The sequence below is a fragment of the Ochotona curzoniae genome, unplaced genomic scaffold (assembly GCF_017591425.1).
Source record: "Ochotona curzoniae isolate NIBS_2020 unplaced genomic scaffold, NIBS_Ocur_1.0 contig_1014, whole genome shotgun sequence".
NCBI lineage: Eukaryota > Metazoa > Chordata > Mammalia > Lagomorpha > Ochotonidae > Ochotona > Ochotona curzoniae.
In genome coordinates, this window is record NW_024464920.1 from 2,077,039 (window position 1) to 2,100,165 (window position 23,127).

Consider the following 23,127-nt stretch of genomic DNA (forward strand, 5'->3'; position numbering starts at 1 on the left):
GGCTTTGGACCATCCTCTGCTACTTTTTCAGGGTAAAAGCAGGAAGCAGAAAGTGAAGCAGCCACGACATGAACAGGCACCCATATGGGATCTTGGTACTTGAAGGTAGAGGATTAGCAAGTTGAGCCATTGCACCAGGTACCCAAGAGTCCTTGGTCCTAACATTTCTTAAGAATTGTTGGGCCCAGCGCGGTGGCGCAGTGGTTAAGGTCCTCGCCTTGCACGCCCGGGATCCCATATGGGTGCCAGTTCTAATCCCGGCAGCCCCGCTTCCCATCCAGCTCCCTGCCTGTGGCCCGGGAAGGCAGTGGAGGACGGCCCAAAGCTTTGGGACCCTGCACCCGCGTGTGGGAGACCTGGAAGAGGCTCCTGGCTTCGGATTGGCTCAGCTCCAGCCGTTGTGGCCGCCTGGGGAGTGAATCATTGGACGAAAGATCTTCTTTGTCTCTGCCCTCTGTATATCCGCCTTTCCAATAAAAATAAAATAAATCTTTAAAAAAAAAAAAAGAATTGTTTCTGGTGGTGGGGCAGAGGGTAAGGTCCAGCTTAGTGGCTAAAATCCTTGCCTTGCATGCACTAGAATCCCATATGGGTATTAATTTGTGTCCCTGCTGCTCTACTTCCCATCCAGTTCCATGTGTGTGGCCTGGGAAAGCAGTAGAGGATGCCAAGGCTTTGGGACCCTTTACCCACCTGAGGTGCCTGGAAGAGGCGCCTGGCTCCTGGCTTCGGTTAGGCTTCGCTCTAGACATTGCAACCACTTGAGGAGTCAATCAGTGGGTGGGAGAGCTTTCTCTCAGTATCACCTTGTCTCTGTGTATCATCTGCCTTTCCAATAAAAGCAAATAAGTAAATAAATCTTAATAAAAAAAAGAGAGAAGAGGGCCCAGTGCGGTGGCCTAGTGGCTGAAGTCCTCGGTTTGTGCACCCGAGATCCCATATGGGCACTGGTTCTAATCTCGGCAGCTCCACTTCCCGTCTAACTCCCTGCTTATGGCCTGGGAAAGTAGTCGAAGATGGCTCAAAGCCTTGGGACCCTGCACCTGTGTCGGAGACCTGGAGGAAGCTCCTGGTTCCTGGCTTTGGATTGGCTCAGCACCAGCTGCTGCAGTCACTTGGGCAGTGAATCATTGGACGGAAGATCTTTCTCTCTGTTAGTCCTTCTCTCTGTATATCTGACTTTACAATAAAAATAAATAAGTCTTTAAAAAAAAAAAAAAAGAAAAGAATTGTTCCTGGCACTGGTATTGGCATAGCGGGTAAAGCTAGCACACATAATGCTGGCATCCTGTATGTTCGCTGGTTTGATTCCTGGCTACTCCACTTTCGTTCCAGTTCCCTGCTGATATGCACGGGTGCTTGGGCCCCTGTCCTCACGTGTGAGACCTGGAAGAAGCTCCAGGCTTCCAACTAGTCCAGCCATTGGAGGAGTGAAGCAGCAGATGGAAAAATCTCTCTCTTTCAAATAAATACATATAAATCTTTTTAAATGATTTAAAAAAAAATTATTCCTGATTTGTACAAGATAATTTGTACCAGTTTAAAGGTCTCAGCATGTCATTTGGCAGTTTACTAGCAAGCTGATCGTAGTCTCCACCACAGTCCAACGAAGTGTTGGAGCTCGGCGCTGGCCTTCCCCTGGCAGCACCCCTGTGTGTGTCGTGACTCCCACTGCTCCACGTTGTCCCTGAGCTTCTGCAGTGGCATCTTGTCTCGACCGTCACGTGGCCGCAGCAGCCTGTGTGGTTCATGGCCTGATGAAAGCATTCCATTCTGTCGTGGTGTGTTTGAGGTCATTGGTGACCTTTATATACTTGTTTTTTCTTCTTGCATCCTTGGGCTCTTTCATTTTTCTCTCCGTTTCATTGTTTTGGTCTCCTGCTCCAGAATGGACCTAACGGCTTAGGCATCTGTCTTGGCCTGTGGTTCTCATGTTGCCCAGATCCGTACGCACACTCTCCCTCTTAGGGACAAGGCGTAACCCTTGATGACTATGCTTACGGGTTGATGTTTTCTGCCTTGTGCTGCTAAGGACTTCTAGTGACCAAAAGGTTTTCCCCAGACTTGGGTGCCTTTTGTAATCACTGCTCGCTTTGCTGGAGGGTGTTTGCTCATCATTGTGCCAGGACATACGTGTCCCTGCCTTTGCCAGCTCCTCCACGCCCCTTTCACCACAGAACTGTGTTCAGTCTTGCCTTTGACATTGTGCAAGTGTGTCAGTGAAGTCGAAACAAAGAAAAATCCTGTTGTTTTATTCTTTCTCTCTCACTCCGATAATGCCTCTCAAGAATAGTCTATAATCTTATTTTCTTAATGACATCATATAAGTACGTGAAGATAATGACAGATTTTTGCATGAATCTTGTGTGACTTTAATGGTATGGAAAAGCAAGACATTTAGGTTCATGTGTAACCATATTTTTAAATGTTTATTTTTAAGAATTTATGTTTATTTGAAAGGCAGAATGACAAAGGCAGAGACATTCACTGGCTCACTCCTTCCCCCAGTGACCCCAGTGGCTTGGGGGGCCATCTGAAGCGGGGAGTTGGGAGTTTCTTCTGGCTCTCCAACATGGTCAGCAGTAGCCCCGATACTGGGCCATCTTCTGCTGCTTTCTCAGGTGCATTAGTAGGGAGCTGGGTGGGAAACGGAGCAGCACCCATTTGGATGCCAGTGACCTTAGCCACCACACCACAGCAGCTTTTTAAATTGGTATCTTTTATCTTTTTGTCTTTCTCGGCTAAACTGTTATCATTTACTAGAAAAATGAAATCTTAGTGTTTTTTGTTTTGTTTTAAACCAAAGTAAAGACCAGCTCCTTCTGGAGCTTCTGCATGGGAGACCTGGAAGAAGCTCTTGTCTCCTAGTTTCAGATTGGCCCAGCTCTGGCCGTTGTGGGCACTTGGCTGGGGCGGGGAGCGAAGATATCTTCCAGTGGATGGAAGATGTTTCTGTCTCTCCTTCTCTTTGTAAATCTGACTTTCCAATAAAAATAAATTTTTTAAAAAAAGGTTTAAACAAAATAGAGTACAGATTCAAAGACTTGTGACCCGCAGTTATTGAATTCAGGAATAGCAGCCTGGAGTGCTGCAGGATGTTTCCAGCTGTCAATAGCGAGTGGAAATCTGTTTTGTTTTATCTACCCTGTTTTGACTGAGAAGTTCCTTCCCAGGTTATGTGTAAGGCATGTAATGGAGAGAACACAGAGTTGTTTTTCTGGTCCCAGTTCTGCTGTTGGATTTGCTCAGTTTGGCTAGTGTTGGAGTTAGCAGGAGCGCAGCTTGCGGTTGTGTCCTTTCCTGCATTTCTTATAGAAGGATGTCCAAGATCTTACTGCTGCTGCTGCTGTCTCCTCCTGAATTGACATAGACAAGAGGAGAGGTGCCTCCTCACCTGGCCCGCTTCCAGCTGGCTTCTGATGCTTGTCCCGGACTGCCACTGCTCCTCAGCCAACTTGGTTTCCAGAGCAGAGCCCCTGCCGGGAACCTCCCACTTCATGGACTCTGAACTCCTCACCTCCTCCCAGGACCCACCCCTTAGAGTCTAGCAGGTGGTACTTGCACAGACTGCAAAACCAACACTCTGAACCCTCCACCCTTCCCCCAGGCAGTTAGGTTAATCACTCATCCTCCCGAGGAAAGCTGTCCCCAGGAACTCCCCAAGTGATTCAGGGTGCCCTCACCTGCCCGTCAGGAATGCAGTAGGTGTGAGCGCTTCGTTTATACTGATTCAAAGTAATTCTTGATACACTGTTACCATAGAACAGCACCTCTTTGAGGGGCAGACCCTGCTCTGTTCATAGTGGCTACTAGGGTGATTGGGATGGTAAGCTAGAGAAGTTAGAAGAGAAGTTAGAAGTTAGAGAGATGTCGCTGGCATTAGTGCGCCAAGGCTGCCCCTTTGGCTGAGCGACCTGGCCCTGCCTTCCTCTCCAGCCTGGTTTTGCAGTGCCCCATTCTCCCACTGTGCTCTCTTTTGCTGGCCTTCCACAAACACTGGGCTTTGCACAAACTGGCCCTTCCCTCTGTCTAGCCAAGTCCTACATCAGCCTCTGCTTGTCGCAGACATTTCACCTTATCTGGAACTCAGGTTCTTTGCATTCTCCTTTATGTCGGGATATAATAGATAGGCATGAATTGCAGAACTGCTTAAGGCTAGTGAACAAATCTGCTTTATTCACCCCTCAAAGGTCACTCAGTTGTATTACTTTTCAGAATCCTGCTTGCTGTGCTGCTCCTAACAGGTGACAATATCTGTTACATCAGAGCTGAACTGAAAATGAAAAGCCAAGGTTGGATTTATTCCATGTTTCTCAATGAAAAATTTACATTTTTTTAGTTTAAATATAGGCTCCTTTCCTCATTTATCATTGTCGTCATGTTCAAATAGTAGAAAAGTATAAGACTCTGATCTCTTTGTTCCAAAAAAAACCACCAATGTATTATGTACATGTCGACCACGGAGGGGCAGAGGGCTTTTTGTTATTAGAAGAACTTGAGATTAGTGATGTTTGTTCTGTTATTAAAGACAGCGTCGATACTACTTAGACGTTGTGGGGACCCCTAGTGGTCAGTGCATAACCAATTGCTGAAAAAATCTGGACCGCTGAACTGAAGCTGCTGCCGTTTAAAAATCAAGCAGTAGTTTTCTTTGGATCTGTATTATAGTTCACACAAGAATTTAGCAATTATGAGGAAGAATTTATTTCTGAGTACTTATCTTTACTTTGTGTCTTTTAAAATGACTTTCATTTTTACATGCAATTTTCCTAGACAGAGAGCAATGAAAGTAAGAGTTGTGGCGCGCCTGTCAGCTCTGTATTCTAGATACATGTGGGTTTTTTTTGGCCCATCCGATCCAGTGGGTGTATGTAGTCTTCACAGAATGGCTGCAGTCATATTGTATAGATATTTTTATTTCATTTAGACTTAAAATAATCATATAGGCCTTGTATTTTTCATTTCGATTTATTACATATAGTTAATTTCATCTCTGATTTAGTCTTTCCCTACCATGGTATGGAAATTATGTATATTTAATTCAAAATACGAAAAATATATTTTAGCACTCCAGGTAATTCTGAGTTCTTTTTTGGAGTGTAAAGCACCAGCTGGGCCAGGTGCAACAGCCTAGTGATTTAAGTCCTTGCCTTGCATGCACCAGGATCCCATATGGGTACTGGTTCATTTCCTGGCTGCTCCACTTCCCATCCAGCTCCCTGCTTGTGGCCTGGGAAAGCATTCAAGGATGGCCCAAAGCCTTGGGACCTTGCAACCACATGGGAGACCTGGAAGAGCTCCTGGTTCCTGGCTTTGGATTGACTCAATCCCGGCCGTTGTGTCCACTTGGGGAGTGAACCAGCAGACAGAAGATTTTTCTCTCTGTCTCTCCTGTCTGTAAACAAATACCAGCCATGGAGTGATTCACCTTTCTTTGGCAGCGTCTTGCTGCCTGGCTGAGGTCACACAGGATGCTGAGTCCTGCTGCACTGTCCTCCAGCTTCCCTGGATTCCCTTTCTCGTGTCTTCAGTGTGTTTTGGGGTACATTGTTCCTGACCCATTCTCCATAACTCGCTGCCCTGACAAGCGGAGGAGGTAATCAGCCTCCAGAGTCCTTCGTCCCACCTGCACAGCTTCCTCCCTCTTGACCAAAACATGCATTGCTTTGCTGGGTTTTTCTGGGGAAGGGAAAAAGAGATAACTCACTCTCAGGGGCTATGAAGTCCTGGGCCGGGCGTGGTAACTTAGCTGCTAAAGCTTGCACACGCCAGGATCCAATAGAGGTGCCGGTTCTAATCCCGGCAGTTCCACTTTCCATCCAGCTCCCTGCATGTGGCCTGGGAAAGCAACTGAGGATGGCCCAAAGCCTAGGGAGGCTCCAGGCTCCTGGCTTGGGATCCACACAGCTCCAGCTGTTGCAGCCTCTTGAGTGAATGAATGGATGAAACATCTTCGCTGAGTATCTGCCTTACCAGTAAAAATAAAATCTTTTTTAAAAAAATTATGAAATCCTGCTTATGACATTGTAATTTGTTTTTACATTCACAAGAGAACTTTACTAGCTTATAGAAATTTTGCAAAACCCAATAAAGCCATGTTCTTCCACCTTTCAAGACCATTATCTGGGAACCCCATGAGAAGTAGAGCAGTCGGAGCATGTCCGAATGGGAGCCCAGCACTTGTAAGGGGAGGATTAGCCAACTGAGCCATTGTGCCAGGTCCTTTTCTTTCATAACTTACAACATATCTGTTTACTTAATTTATTTGAGAGGCAGCGACTCATACAGAGATGACAGAGAGAAAACCCCCATTCACTGTTTACTTCTCCAATACCTAGGAGCTGGGACCTCGCTCCCACATTGGAGACTGTGAGCCCTTATCTCCTTCCTGTCAGCGTGTGCGCTGTCAGGAAGCCAGAATCAAGAACAGAGACTGGACTCCCTGAATCCTGGCACGCCATCAGGAATATAGCTATCTTAAACAGTGACTTAATTACTGAACCAAAGGCCTATCCCCATTTGTGTGAACTCCCCCATTGTGTGAATTTGAAAGGCAGAGTTGGAGACTGAGGGAAGTGGGAGAGAGTCGGGGATCTTCTATCTGATTCACACCCCAAATGGCCTCATGGCAAAACCAGGAACCTGAAACTCGCCAGGTCTTCCACATGGCTGCAGGGGCCTTGGCACTTGAGCTGTCTTCTGAAGTGTTAATGGAGGCTGGATCAGAAGTGGAAAAGTCAGAACAAGAAACTGCCATCTCCCATTGCTGATAACTTCTAATGAAGAGCTTCCTTTATTATCTTTAAAATCTATTTTGATTTTTAAGGATTGATGTTTACATAGTTGATGGAGGGAAAGGTCAAGCATCAGGGGATAGTGGGTGAGACCCTTGTTTACACATTTCCTTTTTGTTCCTTCTGTATTTGGGGGAGAGGGGAACACAAGAGGAAAAACCGCCCCCAGCCTCCCAACCGCCCCATTCCCTGGGGGCTGGGGAACTGCCACCTGACGTCTTCTCAAGGTCCCCATCGTGGAGCATGTTCCGGGGGTTCTGTTCATGCATTTTCGCTAGTTCTGAGATGCTGCTGCTTTCGCTGCTCCACAGATAAGGAAATCCCTTTCGAGGTCAATTGGCTGTCATTGTCCTCCTCTGAGTCTCAGGTGGCCCAGAAACTTGCTGTCAAGCTTCACTGGGGTAGTTGATCAATTTGTCCTGCCCTCCATCTTCAGCAAACCAATGGTGCTACCACCCAGTCCAGCCCTGCCTAACGCATACTCACGTACCGCAGGGTGAGCTGTAGCCCAGTCAGAGTGACGCCCAGTAACCCCCACTGGACCCCCCCCACCCCCCCAGCTCTGGTTCCTGTGCCTACCAGCATGTGCAATAGACTGGTCTGGTCTACCCCATCCCAATGGGATCTCTTATGCATCATTGGGCACTGAAGCCTAACCCAACCCAACCTACTCCACCCTCCAACCCACTCATGCCAGCTGGTGTAATTGCCTGTCCAGCCAGACCTACCCCCAGTCCTGGTTCTCATGCTCACTGGTGGGAATTGCAGCCCATCAGAGAGGAACTCACAACCTCCCTACTATACCCCTTCCCCACCCCGGATCTCACATTTTCCAGGTGGTTCTGTGGTCTGGTTTGACAGGCCATGCCCCCAGTCCCAGCACTTGCCAGATGGTGCTGTGGCGGTGTCCAACCCATCTGCCCTTACTCTGGCTCGTACCTGTACCAGTGAATGCAATCAGCTACCCCAGCCTGGCTCTGCCCTAACCTGGTTCACATGGAGGCCAACAGGTAGCCCTGTTGTAGCACCCTGTTGTAGCCCTGCCCAACCTGGTCTGCCCCTAGTTCTACCTGGCATGCTCACCAGCATGAGTGGTGGCCTAGCACTGGAGTCCCCACTACTCTCCTACCAGGCTCACCCTCTTGTCCTGGACTCACGTGTACTGATGTCCAGATCTCGCGTGTACTGGTGGTTGCTGCGGCCCAGCCTGGTATGGCCTGTCTCACCTCAGTGTTTGCTGGCAGTTGCTGTAGCCTGGCCCCGTCTGCCCCTATTCCAGCTCACCACTGGTTGGATCTGCTGTCCAACCCGATGCAGTCAGTCCCCAGTCCCAGCCTTAGTGTGAACAGGCTAGTGATACAGCCAGACCTAGCCTGACCTGCACCTCATCCTGATCTCGGATCTGCCCGTGGGTGTTATGAGCCCGGCCTGGCCTGCTCCCAGACCTGAGCCACAGATATCCCGGCAGGGACTGTGACTTGGTCTGCTCTGGGCTGCTCCTTGCTTGGAGAGCTTCCTTTTTCCATGTCTTCCCCAGACACTTTTCAACTCCCAGTTACATATCCGTTTCCTACCATTTCTTTGTGAAATTTTTATTTTTTAGGTTACAGTATCTTTCTCCTATTCTAGGTAATTACATTGAAAGACACAGAGTTGGGACAGTGCTGTGATGTGGGTAAAGCTGACGCTTGCAGTGCCAGCATCTCATAGGGTGTCAGTTCAAGTCCCAGCTGCTCCCCTTCCCACCCAGCAAACTGCACATGTGTCTGGGAAAGCAGCAGAAGACAACCCAAATGCCTGGGCCCCTGCACCCATGTGGGAAACTGTTGGGAAGATTCTGGCTCCTGAGTTTGGCCATAGCAGTCAATCGAGAAGTGAACCAGCAGATGGAAAATCTTTCCTCCTCTCTCTGTAGCTCTGCCTTTCAAACAACATAAGATTTTCAAAAATACATATTTATTTCTATTTGAAAGGTAGATTTTTGCAAGGAGTGAGAGAGAGAGAGTTTGAGAGAGAGAGAGAGAGAGAGAGAGGTCTTCATTTGCTGGTTCACTCTCCAGGTGGCTGCAATGACCAGAACTGAGCCAACCCGAAAACAATAGCCAGAAGCTTCTTCCGGCCTCCCACGTGGGAGCAGGGAACGAGGCTTTGAGCCATCCTCCATTGCTTTCCCAGGTCACAGGCAGGAGCTGGATCAGCAGGTGGAGCGTTAGCCTGATGCACCGTGGCATAGACCCTGTTAGGTAAAATAAATCTGAAAAAGGGAAAGAAGGAAGGAAAAACACAAAATAAAAGCAGCAATGAAGTCAGGAATGGTTTTTTGTTAACCGTTTGTGGCGGGAAAAAGCGTATTCATTCTTTTCTCCTTTTGCATTAGTCAGTAATTTGGAAATGCTAAGATAAGCAGGCTGCTTTGATTTGTCATTGTGAGTCTGATTTAGTGTAAAATAATCAGCAGAACAGTTAATCAGCATATTCACTATGATAAAAATGATAATAAAAGAAGTCTTTTAAAACTTCTTGCTGTAAGTTCAATCATTTTTTCTATACATATTTTAAGTTGCTGTTGTGTGCTAATATAATTTGCTTCCTGTGCTGCCATTTCACCATTGAAGTAAAGGTAGATCATTTCTACTTTTTATTCTACTTAGAATTAATTGGAATCTCGTTTTTAGTAATTTTCCTAGTGAATGAAAACTTTATTCGGATAGTCTTTTTGTGGATTGTTAAGCATGGGTATAAGTAGTTTTTTTTTTTTTTTTTAATATTCTCCCACTTGTAATTAAATCTCTTGAGGCATTACTACCGATCCTGATTCTGATTATTTTCCTTTTAAGGGTATTGGAATAATGTTCATGACTTTTTTTTCTTTGGTTGTAAAACTGTGGAACTGCTCAGACCTGAATTTGAATTCTGATTTTGCCGTTTTTTGGCTTTATTTTGAGTAAACAAATCATGTCTCTGATAACTTCAGAAGGTGTTAGCAACAGTAGAGATTTCTGTATGCACGTTGTTTGGCCCATGGGAGAAACATAAGTATAAACTTTGTTGTAGATTAGAAGCTGGCATTCTTTGGAATTTTTTAAATTTTTGATGTTTACATAGTTGATCAGGGTGGGATCAAAGGTTAGGGGAAAGCGGCTGTGATCATTGTTTCCAAATTTTCTGTTTCTTCTTCCTGTTCTGGGGGGAGGGGAGAGATAAGGGGAGAAGTCAAACCAAGACTCCCAACTGCCCCAGCACCCGGAAATGGGGAACGGCCACCCAGTATCAACCCAGGGTCCTGATGTGGCACACGCTCCGAAGATTGTGCCCAAGTGGTTTTGTTTGTTTTGTTTTATTTTTAAATAAAGTGGTTTTGCTAGTTCTGAAATGCTGTCAATCTCACCGATCCAAGGATGAGCAAACCCTCCCAATGTCCATTGGCTGATATAGTTGACCTTAGTGTCTCCATTCACACAGATATTTGCTGTCATCATTTGGCTGGGGTAGTTATCCAATTTCTTCTGTTCTCCTTCCTTTGCTATGGTAGCAGGTGTCCTCTGAAGACCCCATGGACTCCCATATCCTCCATGTGCATCTGGGCGCTATTAACTGCTGTCAGTCTTTTCCACAGATATGCCTAGTTCTGACACATGCACTCCATGGTCAGACCACTAATCCTGGACATGAGATTCCTGGTCCCCACACACCCTCATCTGTGCCATCACCAGACCCTGCAAGCCCACACACCAAATGTCCACAAATGAACCACCAGGCAACCAGTGAGCTTTTCCCAGCAGCATTGGCATTCTGGGCTGCCCAATCCAGGCCCCACACAATGCCCTGAACCCAAGGCTCAGGGAACTGGTTCCAACTGCGCAGATAGGTCCCAACAGACCACCTGGTTCCAGGGCTGTAACCTGGCCCGGTCTGGGCTGCCCTTTGCCTTGGTTCTTGCACTTGCCTACAGGGAGTGTGTCCTGACAAAGGAGTTCCCAGGCTGCTGTATCAGATGTCTGCCCAGTGGCAGATCTTGCACACACTAGTGGGTCCTTGACCCAGGTTGACTTTGTCCACCTCTTGTCTTGGCAGGAGCAGGAACAGCGTTCTGGCCCAACTTTCCCACACCCATTCCAGTTCTTAACTGTTGGCTGTCGCAGCCCAGCCATACCTAGTGGTGGCAGACTTTGTAAAACAGGCTGGAGTCAGTGGTTAGGCTTTGGGACCATGCACAGTGGATCAGCTCTGCATCTGTGGTGTGGAAGCAGGCGTGGATGCTGTGTACACTGAGAAGCATGACTGCGTCCTAGTAAATGTCTTTATAAAGCAAATGGCTGGCCATGATTGGCCCATAGGCTGTAGTTTGTGTTGACTTTTGTTCAAGACTAACAGTAACACTAACAAATGAAGCCAGGTATGGGGAATATGAACAATTCTCTCTGTGCTCTTCTGCAAAGTGGATTATCGGGAGAATGTAGGCTGATTAAGAACTTGAATTTGTAATCCTAGACATTCAAAAATCTTTGCCTAAAACATGTTCTGCTGAGTTAACATGTTGTAGTGAATATCTCAGCTACCAGGGACCATAAACATTAAGTATTTCTAGAGCCATAAAAACATATTTTATGGAACATCCTAGGACATAACTCCTTTTGTCATAACACAGTATTAGAGGGACCCGACTCAATCGGCTCATTCAGCTAATCCTGCCCCTTCAAGCACCAGGATCCGATATAGACATTGGCTTGTGCCCCAGGTGCTCCACTTCCCATCCAGCTCCCTGTTTGTGTCCTGGGAAAGCAGTCGAGGACAGTCCAGAGCCTTTAGCCCAGACCCTGCACCGGCATGGGAGACCCAGAAGCAGCTCCTGGCTTCTGGCTTTGGATTAGTTCAGCTCTGGCTATTGCAACCACTTCAGGAGAAAATCAGCAGTTAGAAGATCTTCCTCTCTGTCTCTCCTCCTCTCTGTAAATCTGCCTTTCCAATAAAAATAAGTACATCTTTAAACAAATACCATATTCTAAGAAAACAAATAAGTTGGAATGTGTGTTTAGGGTAGAAACTTACCTGGACTCAGTTTCTTCCCCAGTTCCTGCTTCCTGCTTCCTGCTGGTGCAGGCCCTTTGGAGGAGCTGGGTCCCTGCCACCCACGGGGAAGACTTCACTGAGTTCCTGGCTGTTTGTTTCAGTCGAGTCCAATATATGCAGTCGAGGACATGAACCAGTGGGTGTGAGCTCTGTGTCTCTGTCTGCTTGCCTCTCAAAATAAAGAATACTCTACCTTTTATATATTCCGGTGTTATGGTTCATAATTTTAGCCAAGGATCCTTTTTATGATTCTCTTGGTGCTGACTTTGGAGGGTCATTTAGTGACACGCTTAATCGAGAGGCTGCTTTACATACAGTTAGTTGAGAGGCTGGTGCACCGCCTGGGGGTTTGGGGAGGCGTGCCTACTCACTGGCACTGGCAGCTCCTCCTCACTGCCTCTCAGCATGCTAATAATTTCTTTTTTTTTTCTTTTTCTTTCTTTTTTCCTTTTTTTTTTTTTTAATACTAAAAGGCCACGGTGGTCTCATCCAGAACCCCAGTTCCTGTGATGTCTTGCTGTTGTTGGGTCTTTTCAGGGCACATGGGACTGCTGCTTGTACTCCCACGTTACTGCGCTGTGGCTCTGCGCTTTGTTCTCTTTTGTAGGCCAGTTCTCAGCTGGGGCTGGAGCTTACAATTACTATATTTAGTGACATCTTACTATTTGGGTACTCGAGTGGCTATATGTAAGCCACCTTGCTGGGCATAAAGTACTGTTCAGGGAACCTAAAATTGTGCCTTAAAAAAAAAAAGGGGACATCTTCTACTATGTGGCAACATGAATGGACCTGGAAGACATTGTACCGAATGAATTAAACATGTCCCGTACGTCTGCACTTCTATCTGATGTCTAAAATAGTCACGCTCTACAGAAGGGTGGTGGCCAGGAGAGTTTGCTGTGCAGCAGAATCTGGTCAGTTATTTTGTGCGTGTACTGTGGTGTACTGTGCTGTTAGCTATTCTTACTACTGTTTTGGTTTTTTTGTTTTGTTTTTTTTTGAGAAATTACTTAGGTGCTATCCATTTGGGGAAAAATAAAAGGTGGCAAAACTTCAAATCTTTCCGCGTTGGCCTCTACTTGTTTTCCCCCTTGCCGGTTTTCTTGATGAGACCACAGCGTCAAGCTTTGTTGCTGAGTTATGGGCATAGATCAGGCACTGGACAGGACCTTGGGTAATGGGAGAGCAGTAGACTTGACCGAAAGCTGTTTGCACACAACAGTCATTCTGTTGTTCTGTTGAATTACGTGCTTTCTGGCGTGGCTCATAGTGTCGTTGCTAAAGCTATCCCAGAGCAGTGCAGCACCCCTCTTCTGCTTGCCTGTCCCCACTGCTCCTTGGAGGCTTTGCAGCGGGGGATTGTACACATCTGGTTGCTTCCCTCCTGTCAGCATGCTGACAATGGCAGCTGTAGGTGATATTTTTCAGCCTGGGTGTCTGCATCATGTTATATCTGTGAATGGAAGCTCTCTAGCCACAGACTGTACAGGAAGCAGTACTCACCTCATTGTGCTGAAAGTGCTCAGTTGTATCGTAACTGGATAATCATCTTCCAAATTTCTTTTTTTAGAAACCGATTCAGCAGTACAGAAAGAGCATAGAAACCAGACACCTGCTCCATCTGCACCTCAAACTTCCGCCCCGTCTAAGTACCACCGAAGTCGATCTGGTGGGGCCCGGGATGAACGATACCGATCAGGTGAGAGGGACCTGGGAAATGCAGCTGAGTAGGTATTCCTGACCGCAGCAGCACCTTGGGATCCTGAGAGCTTCGAGAATCTGATACTTGTCCTTACATATGCGAGCGGGCCTATATTACTCAGTCGTTTCTTCAGTGTCTGCTTTATATTGGGGCAGTATTTGCTGGAGATGTAGCTACAAATACAACGATTTCCATCTTTCAGTGACTTAACAGTTCAACATGAAGAACTGGGCAGATACTTGGCCTAGCAGTTGATGCACTGCTTCAGATGGTCACATCCCACGTCAAAATACCTAGGTTGAATTCTTGGCTCTGGCTCTTCACTTCCTGCTAATACAGATCCTGGAATGCAGCCATGATGACTCAAGTAACTGGGCCCCTGTCGTCCTGTGCTGTGACCTGGCTTGGACATTGTGAATGCCAGAGACAGTTTGACCTCTTCTTTCCAATTCAAGAGCCTTTCATTTCTTTTCCTTGCCTGATGATTCTGGCTGCAGTGTTGCTGATTTGAGAGGAAAGGTTTTCAGAGTTGAATACTAGCCATAGGCTTTTCATTTGTGACCTTTATTGCACTGAGACAATTTGCTTTTTCCCCTAGTTTCTTGAGTGCTTATCATGAAAGGGTATTGAATTTTATCAAATGCTTTGTCTGTGTTTGGAATGACCTGTAATTTTTGTCCTTTGTTTTATTAATGTAGTACATTTAAACTTACCAGTTTTGGATATTGAACTATCCTTGCATCTCGGGGTTAAATCTTTCTTGGTTGGTGCGTATTTTGCTAAGGGTTTTTAAAGAATGGGTTATTTATTTGGAAGAATATGAGTGGGTAAGAAGGAAGAGAGATCCTGCATTTGCAGGTTGACTTTCCCTCCTCCCAAAACTTCAAGGGCCAGGACTGAGCCAGCTGTACCCAGGGTCGCCTGTTGGGATACATATGAGCGTGCATTTGGTGAGGAAGCAGAGTGGACGGGACTTGACTCAGGCACTGTGATACCAGCTGCAGGTGTTCCAAGTGGTAGTGTAATCCACTATACCACAGGGCTTTCCCTGAGGGCATTTTTTTAAAAAGATTTATTTTATTTATTTGAAAGGCAGAGTTAGAAAAACACGATGAGAGAGAGAAAATGAATCAGAATCTTACACCTACTGTTGCACTCTCCAAATGGCCATAGCTGACAAAGCTGGGCCAAGCCAGAGCCAGGCGCTCCTCCTGGTCTTCCACATGGGTACAGGGGCCCAAGCACTTGGACCATCCTTTGCTGCTTTTCCAGGCTGTTAGTAGGAAGCTGGATCATGAGGGAACAGCCAGGACTCAAACTGAAACCTGTGTGGGATGGTGGCACTGCAGTTAGTTCTGCCTAAGGATCTTTTTTTCTTTCACTTTGACTTGGAAGTGCTTCACTCCCCCAATGCCCACAATAGGCACAGAGCTGGGCCAGCTGAAACCAGGAATCAGAAAAGTTGTCCAAGTCTGTCACAGGAGTGTCAGAGACCCAGCTGCTTGAGACGTCATCTGCTGACTGTCACTGGTATGCCCCACCTTGGCCTTAATGTGTGGCATGGTGCTGGTTGATGCTAACTCCCACAGCTAGGGTCTCCCACATGAGTTCCCGCTTCTGTCTCACCCTTAAAGGCACTTTTGTTCTCTCCTCCAAACCTACTTAGGTACAGGTACTGTGGTCTTATCTATGGGAGTCCCTCAGCTGTATTTCCTCTCCTAAGCATAAACCCGCAGGCCATCACTCACTACCACCTGAGTGATACTCCCATCCGCTGAAAATCCACACCCTTAAGTCCCAAGGGTCCACTGGTGGGGCTTTCTCTCTCCCTAGCCTGGGGGCTTTCTGACTGGCACAGCTGCTGACAACTGAGTGCAGTTGCTGCCTGGGGGAAGGGAGGCTTAGCAGGCTTTCAGGGCCCACCCCAGTGCATACACACCTGGAAGGTCTTTTTTGTTTCTTTGGGTTTTTTTTGTTTTTGTTTTAAAATTTGCTTTTTGATAAACTCTACACTTTTGGGACCTAACATGCTCACATTGAACTAACAAGATGAGGAGAGACCTATAGATAATAAGCAAACCCAAATGAACGTAAACTATGAAAAAAATAAGTATAACATTTCGCTGCAGTATCAGCTGCTAGATGCTGGCACAGGGAGCAAATTCTGTCAAGTTAAACTGCAGAACCACCTGGAGAGTGCAAGATCCGGGGTGGGAGTGGCCCGAGTAGGGAGAGAGTGGGCATCACCCTCTTGGGTTGCCACTGTCACTGGTGAGCCTGAGAATCGGGACTAGGACAGCGGTGGCTAGACAGAGAGTAGCACCTGCCGGCATATGTGTGGGCTAAATATTGTGGGGCTGGTTGGGTTGAACTAGGCTTCAGTGCCTACTGACATGTATGAGAGCTGAATGGGATATGGGACAGACTGGATCAGTCTGCTGTACATACTGGCAAGCATGGGAACCAGGGCAGGGGGCAGGCCTGGTATGGGTTATTGCAGGTCGCTCCAACTAGGCTGCAGCTCCCACTGGTTTGTGTGAGGGTCAAGTGTGTGCTGGGCAGAATCAGGCTGGACTGCAACACCCATTGGTTTGAGTAGAAGACAGGGTTAAAGATAGAACTGACCCAGCAACTGCAACAGTGTGCACAAAGGCCGATTTGGAGCAACGAACTGTGCCAGACCCTGTACTGGCATGCACACGTAAGAATCAGGTCTGGGATCACCTCAGATGAAATTTCTTTGGGGATCCCTCCAACTGAACTGCTGATCTCAGAACCCCAACCATGGAGAGAAGTTCAGGTTCCATGGTCTGACTGTGGAGTGCATGTATCAGAGCTGGGCCACCTCAGAGCAGTGGACAGCATATCCAGGTGCACATGGAGGATATGGCAGTCCATTGGCGCCTGTAGAGGACACCTGGTACCATGACAGAGGATGGAGGACAATCAACAACCCCAGCCAAGTATTGGCAGTGAAGATCTTGGCAGTTAGAGACATTAAGATGGACGATAGTAGCCAGTGGATTCTGGAGAGATTTCATCGTGCTTGGAATGACAAGATTGGCAGCAATACAAAACTACATCAAGGACCCTGGGATGGGTGGGAGGCTGGGTGGGGCTTCTTCCTTTATATCCCCCTTACCCTCAGATACAGGAAGGAAAAAGAAAATGTTAGAAAAAAATAAGGAAGAAAAAAGAAAAGAGAAAGAAACAAACAAACAACCAAGCAGGGAGAGGTGAGAACTGATCCAGAAAGTGTTGGCACACAACACTGTCAGAAACCAAAATGACAGGGTGGGTATTGTGGCATTGCTGGACAATCTGCCACTTGCCACAGTTGGCATTCTGTACTGGGGTGCCAATTAGAATCCCTTTTTTTCTTCATTATAGCTAGCTTCCTGCTAGTGTCCCCTGGCAGGCAGCAGATGATGACACAGATTCTTGAGTGCCTACCACCAGTGTTGGAGACTGATATGGAGTTCCTAGCTTCTGGCATTGGCCTGGCCCAGGCCTGCCTGTTGTGGGTACTGACGGAGTGAGCCAGCAGATGGAAATCTGTTCTCTCTCTTCCTCTCTTTTTCCTCCTTCTCCTCTGCTATTACTCTTTTTAGAGATGAAAAATAAATGTTAAAAAATGAGCGGCTTTGGATTTCTGTAAAACCTTTTTATTAAGGACAGCTTTGAAAATGCAAATAAATTGTAATAAAGTATTTTTCTTAAAGATTTATTTTCTTGAGAATGCAGATATACAGAGAAGGAGAGACAGAAAAAGATCTTCCATCTGCTGGTTCACTCCCTACATGGCCACAATGGCCGGAGCTGAGCTGATCTGAAGCCAGGAGCTCTTCCTGGTCTCCCACGCGGGTGCAGGGTCCCAAGGCTTTGGGCCGTCCTGGACTGCTTTCCCAGGCCACAAACAGGGAGCTGGATGGGAAGTGGAACAGCTGGGACACCAACCAATGCCCATATGGTATCCTGGCGCATACAAGGCAAGGACTTTAGCCACTAGGCTACCACCCTGGGCCCCAAAATAAAGATCTTAATTGGCTTTTTTTTTTGTGATTGTTGATTCATGCATCACTTCATTCAAGTTAAAGAGTGAGGCTGAGAAGTGATTGGGTTCACACTTAGAAAATGGCCAAAAAGGGCCTGCTGCAGTGGCACAGCATCCTGTATAGGTGCCGGTTTGAGTCCGAGCTACTCTGCTTTGAATCCAGCTCCTTGCTCATGGCCTGGGAGGACACAGAGGCTGGCCCAAACCCTCGGACCCCTGCAGCCACATGGAAGAGACTCAGAAGAGGAGGATGCTGAGCTGGCTTGTGACCATTCCTGCTCCAGCCATGTGGCCGTTTGGAAAGTGAACCAGTGTAATTGACTTTTGTTCTCTCTGTCTCCCATTCTCTGTAGCTCTGCCTTTCCAATAAAAATCAATAAATCTTTTTTTCCCAGTATATACACATTATATACATTGCAGCAAAGTATGCTTATAACATACAGGGCAGTAGGTGAGCTCAAATTTTTTAACACACACTAGCAAACACCTTATGTAAATTCTTCCCTCCCACCTCCCTCAAGTCAGTGAACAATATAACAGAGTATACTGTTCACAAAAATGGGTTAACAGTTCCACAACCAAACATAGCATTACCTATCACTTTTTTTTTAAAAGATTTATTTTATTTTTATTGGAAAGGTGGATATACAGAGAGGAGAGACAGAGAGGAAGATCTTCCGTCCAATGATTCACTCCCCAGGCGGCCACAACGGCTGGAGCTGAGCCAATCCGAAGCCAGGAGCCTCTTCCGGGTCTCCCGTGCGGGTGCAGGGTCCCAAGGCTTTGGGCCGTCCTCCACTGTTTTCCCAGGCTACAGGCAGGGAGCTGGATGGGAAGTGGGCTGCCGGTATTAGTACCGGTGCCCATATGGGACCCCGGGAATGCAAGGTGAGGACCTTAACCACTGCACCACTGCGCCGGGCCCTACCTATCACTTTTTAAAAGCTGTTTAAGAAAGTGGTATTCCACTGCGCCTACTTTGAATTACACCAAACGCTTCTAGATATTGAGACTAGATATTTCACACAAGGGTGTTTGGAAAGTTAATGGAAAATACACTTTACAAAAAAGCTATACCCGTTTCAATTTTAGTGTACCAAAATAAACTTAACTTTTGATTTCATTTTCCATGAACTTTCAGAAGCACCCTTGTGTAAGGGCTGGTCCATTAACACAACACTGCTAAATGAAATCGCGCACACATAACATTAGTTACAGTCTGAGGTATCTTCAATAGCACTGTTTGGTCCTTTTATTTTTTTTTTAATCTATTTTTATTGGAAAGTCAGATATACAGAGAGGAGGAGAGACAGAGAGGAGGATCTTCTGTCTGATGAGTCACTCCCCAAGTGAACACAGCGGCCGGTGCTGTGCCGATCTGGAACCAGGAACCTGGAACCTTTTCTGAGTCTCCCATGCGGATGCAGGGTCCCAAGGCTTTGGGCCATCCTCCACTGCTTTCCCAGGCCACAAGCAGGGAGCTGGATGGGAAGTGGGGCTGCCGGGATTAGAACCAGCGCTCATATGGGATCCCAGTGTGTTCAGGGCAAAATCCTTAGCCACCGGGCCACAGCGCTGAGCCCAGGACCATTTGGTCTTGAACCATTCCCTCCTCCTTTCCATCCAGTAGACAAGTACACACATATGGAGTGCTCAGAAATGGCTTGACAAATGTACATCCCGAAGTCATTTACAGACACTTTCAACACGAAGTATACAAAATTTGCTCATTTTACTAACTATTTTGTCATACACTGGCACTAGATGTGACAAAATTAAGACTCATTGTCTATTATGTACACTATTGACACAGTAAAACAAAATGCATGAAACAGAGAAATGTCTGCAAACTTCCCACGACAGAGCAGCCCTGGTGGCTTTGGACAGTCCCTGCCTTCCCTGTCCAAGTGCTGGACAAGCTGACTGTGCCACAGGGCTCCATCCCCTAGGTGTGTTCCATGGGTTTTACCAAAAAGATATATTTACAAAGCAATTTCACTACCTCTACATGTAACATACATCGGACACTTCTAAACATCCAGGTTAGCCCACATGGCTCGTTTCAGTTTTAGTATGTGTGCTGTCGAGGCCAAGCACTAGGCATTGCAGGTGAGGACTCATTTGCCCATTCTATGCAAAGCAGTCCTAAACCTGGACACAGGCAACAACAGTCATAATTTGAAAGTGTCTTAGAATGTGACCTTCTGCCCAGGCCCTCCCCCCGTCCACCAAGTCAGTGGGCTGGAAGGCTCAGGTGTTCTCAAGACACACCTAGGAGTGGTATCGTAAAAGGTATAAAACCAGTTGAACTCTACGTTTGTCATACCCTGGCAACCTCTTGACCCTCTGGAGCTAGGGTTAGATCTTATAAGTCAGAACTATATACACTGCCAAGCAAAGCAAAATGCACCAACACAGGGGGCAGTGGTCCATCTGGCCTCACCAGCAGCAAACTGGCACCAAGCCCTTGGCATCTCCTCCTTCTCTCCTCCCCAAACCAGTGCCCGGACACACCATGCACCCCTCAGGAGGCAGTCTGGCCACACCCCACCTCCCTACAAACAATCTCATCAATTTTTAGCAAAAATATTATTTACAAAATGGATTCTTTCACTACTTCTACTTTGAACATACATCAGGCACTTTGGAACATCTAGTTAAGACTAGATACTTCAAAGTTCTTAGCATTGTCAACTATTCACAGCGGTGAGAAAGTGCACACATACAATGGCCTCACACAAAGGCCTCTTCGCGGCAGGACTGGTCTGGTCTGGGACATTCCCTGCTCCCCTTCCTCCTGGTCTCCAGCTCCAGGCCCTCAAGAACCTTCGGGACTGTTGCTCCCTTGGGGGCGGGGGGAGATGAGGGAGAGGGACAGCCACATCTCACAAGGTCACTTTCTTCTCTGTGATTCATTTAGACATGTGACTTTACTAACTCATTACCATACGTCAGCAGCTTCCTCGCCATCTAGCAGGCCTAGATGTGCAGTAATAAAGCAGTCTCTTGTTAAGGTTGGGGGAAAACTTGAGGGCAGCTTTTTCATATAACTTACACAGGCCTTCTAGAGCGGCCAGTGAGTCTTCTCTGGGAGCTGTTTCTTCTCTTGCTGTCACCTACCATTCCGTTCCACCTGTCGCCACCACCAACATGTGGGCCCTACTTAACCTGCCAGGCCCTTGCAGGATCACTGTGACCAAGGGGCGGTTTCCAGCTACTGGGGTGGTGCTAGTATCGCCCTACTGAAACTACCAGGCCCCTGGCTGCGCAGGCTTCCGTGGGGTATGGGTGTCAGTTTGTGTCCCAGCTGCTCCATTTCCCATGTAGCTCCCTGCTTCTGGTCTGGGAATGCAGTCAAAGATGGTCAAGATCTTGGGACGCTGTACTCATGTGGGAGTCCCGGAAGAAACTCGTGGCTCAGGCATCACATCAACTCTGCTCCAGCCATGCAGCCACTTGGGGAGTGAACCAGCAGATGAAAGATCTTTACATATCTCCTTCTCTCTGCAAATCTGTCTTTCCGATATAAAAATTAAGCAATCTGTCAAAGAAGAATTTTAAAAATAACATTAAGGGGGTGACACATTGGCTCAACTGGCTAATCCTCCACCTCCAAGCGTGGCGTCACATTTTGGCACCAGTTCATGTCTTGGCTGCTCCACTTCCCATCCAGCTTCCTGCCTATGGCTGGGGAAAGCAATGGAGAATGACCCAAAGCCTTTGGACCCCCACCCATGTGGGAGACCTGGAGGAGGCTCCTGGCTTCAGATTGCATGCAGCTTTGGGGAATGAACCTGCGGATGGAGGATCTTTCTGTCCATCTCTCCTCTCCACAAATCTGATCTGCCTTTCCATCAAAAATAAATTTTTTAAGAAGTAATAATAACATTTAAAAAAGAAAAAGGTGGCCAAAGAAAGCAGAAATGTAGAACAAAAACCAGATTGATCCTTTCAAAGCTGCTTCTCTTGTGAGGCGTGGAGAGGGAGACACCACTTAGAAAGTAATCAGTAGGTTCATGTCTGGTTGGTTTGCGTAAGGATTTGGCTATTATCTCTGAGATTCTTGTTTACTGCTTCTATTTACAAAATGGATTCTTTTACTACTTCTACTTTGAACATACATCAGGCACTTGGTTTCAGTTTGGTGATATGGACTTTAGCGCGGGTGACTCCATTTTCGTTTTGATCCGTGAGAGATAAGCAGGAACTTAGTCCATAGCAATGAGATCTTATAATTTTTATTTTAGGGCCCCCGAGGCCCGCACACGAGCCCGGCCAGTGGGACCCCAGCCCGACCCCAGCAGTCCGCACAAAATGTCGGCCCGGACTGCATTGCCGACACTGAAGGGGCGGGGCATGGAGAATCATACATCTGTGGGTGGATACACTGAGCCACACATCCAGCCTACCAAATCAAGTAGACAGAACATCCCCCGCTGTAGAAACTCTATTACATCAGCAACAGACCAACAGCCTCACATTGGAAATTACCGTTCACAGAAAACAATAGTGAAGGGAAATTTTGCCAAAGTGAAATTGGCAAGGCATGTTTTAACCGGTAGAGAGGTTGCTGTGGAAATAATAGACAAAGCTCAGCTAAATCCTACCAGTCTACAAAAGGCGCATTAGAAGAGAGCTGGATCAGATATGGACCTGCCAGGACTCCAAACTGGCACTCCTATGGGATGCTGGCATTGCAAACAGAAGCTCAGTATACTGAGCCACAACTCCAACCTCAAAACAGAATAGTATTAGACATTTTTAATAGGGTATATTTACTAGACTTGTTGTAATTCTAACATTAGCTCAAGTGTTTGTGATATAAAAACTTTCTTCTCACTTGAATCAATGCCAAATAGCTGTTTATTTTTATCTGTTTCTCTTTAGAGACCTGTATTTGTGCTTACCTTAGATCCCCTTTTAACTTGACAGCCAGGGTAACTGCTCATAACACTGATGATTTCTGCTCAATGACAATATGAAAGACTTTCTGGAGGTTTTGTGTGAATATAAAATAATAGTTTCATACTATAAATCTATAGGGAGATAGTTTCTTCCTAACACCTGTCTTTGAATGAACATGATATGTTTATATGAATGAAAAGCAACCTCCTGGAGCCACTGAATTGTCCAAAGATGTTGGTTTTTGTTGGGTGGGAATTTTTCCCACCCCTGTGCTAAGAACCCTTTTAAAATGCAGAGACTGCAAGGCTGTACCTGGTTGCTCTGTGCAAGTCCTCCTTGCTTTTCTACTTTTCCAGGAGAAAGCCTTGGTTTGCTCTTGTCAACTGAATGATTTTAAATGACATTTAGAACTTATTAAGGTCTCTTGTGCTAGGTGAGACACACAATCATATGACCCTCCTTCTGACTTTCACAAAGGGTTCCAAAGAAAGTCAAGAAGGCAAGTTGTGTCGTTGAGGCATGAGAACATGAAACTGAATGTTGCTTTCTTTATGAGAATAACTTTAAAAAAATGTACTTGCTGGTGCCAGGTAGCTTCTATT

The 23,127-nt window shown here is 46.6% G+C and overlaps 2 protein-coding genes across 3 annotated transcripts in view; both read left to right on the forward strand.

Annotated features, from left to right (window-relative positions):
* DIP2B (disco interacting protein 2 homolog B) overlaps window positions 1-23,127 on the forward strand; it is a 204,593-nt gene that overhangs the window by 100,689 nt on the left and 80,777 nt on the right. For both annotated transcript variants that reach the window (XM_040979021.1, XM_040979013.1), the window contains exon 3: window positions 13,435-13,563. In XM_040979021.1, coding sequence (XP_040834955.1) covers window positions 13,435-13,563 — 129 coding nt within the window. The remainder of the gene's footprint in view (window positions 1-13,434; window positions 13,564-23,127) is intronic.
* LOC121154607 (serine/threonine-protein kinase MARK1-like) lies at window positions 21,505-22,249 on the forward strand. The gene has a single exon (XM_040977639.1). It carries the CDS (start codon window positions 21,842-21,844, stop codon window positions 22,247-22,249), a length of 408 nt encoding a protein of 135 aa, XP_040833573.1. The 5' UTR covers window positions 21,505-21,841.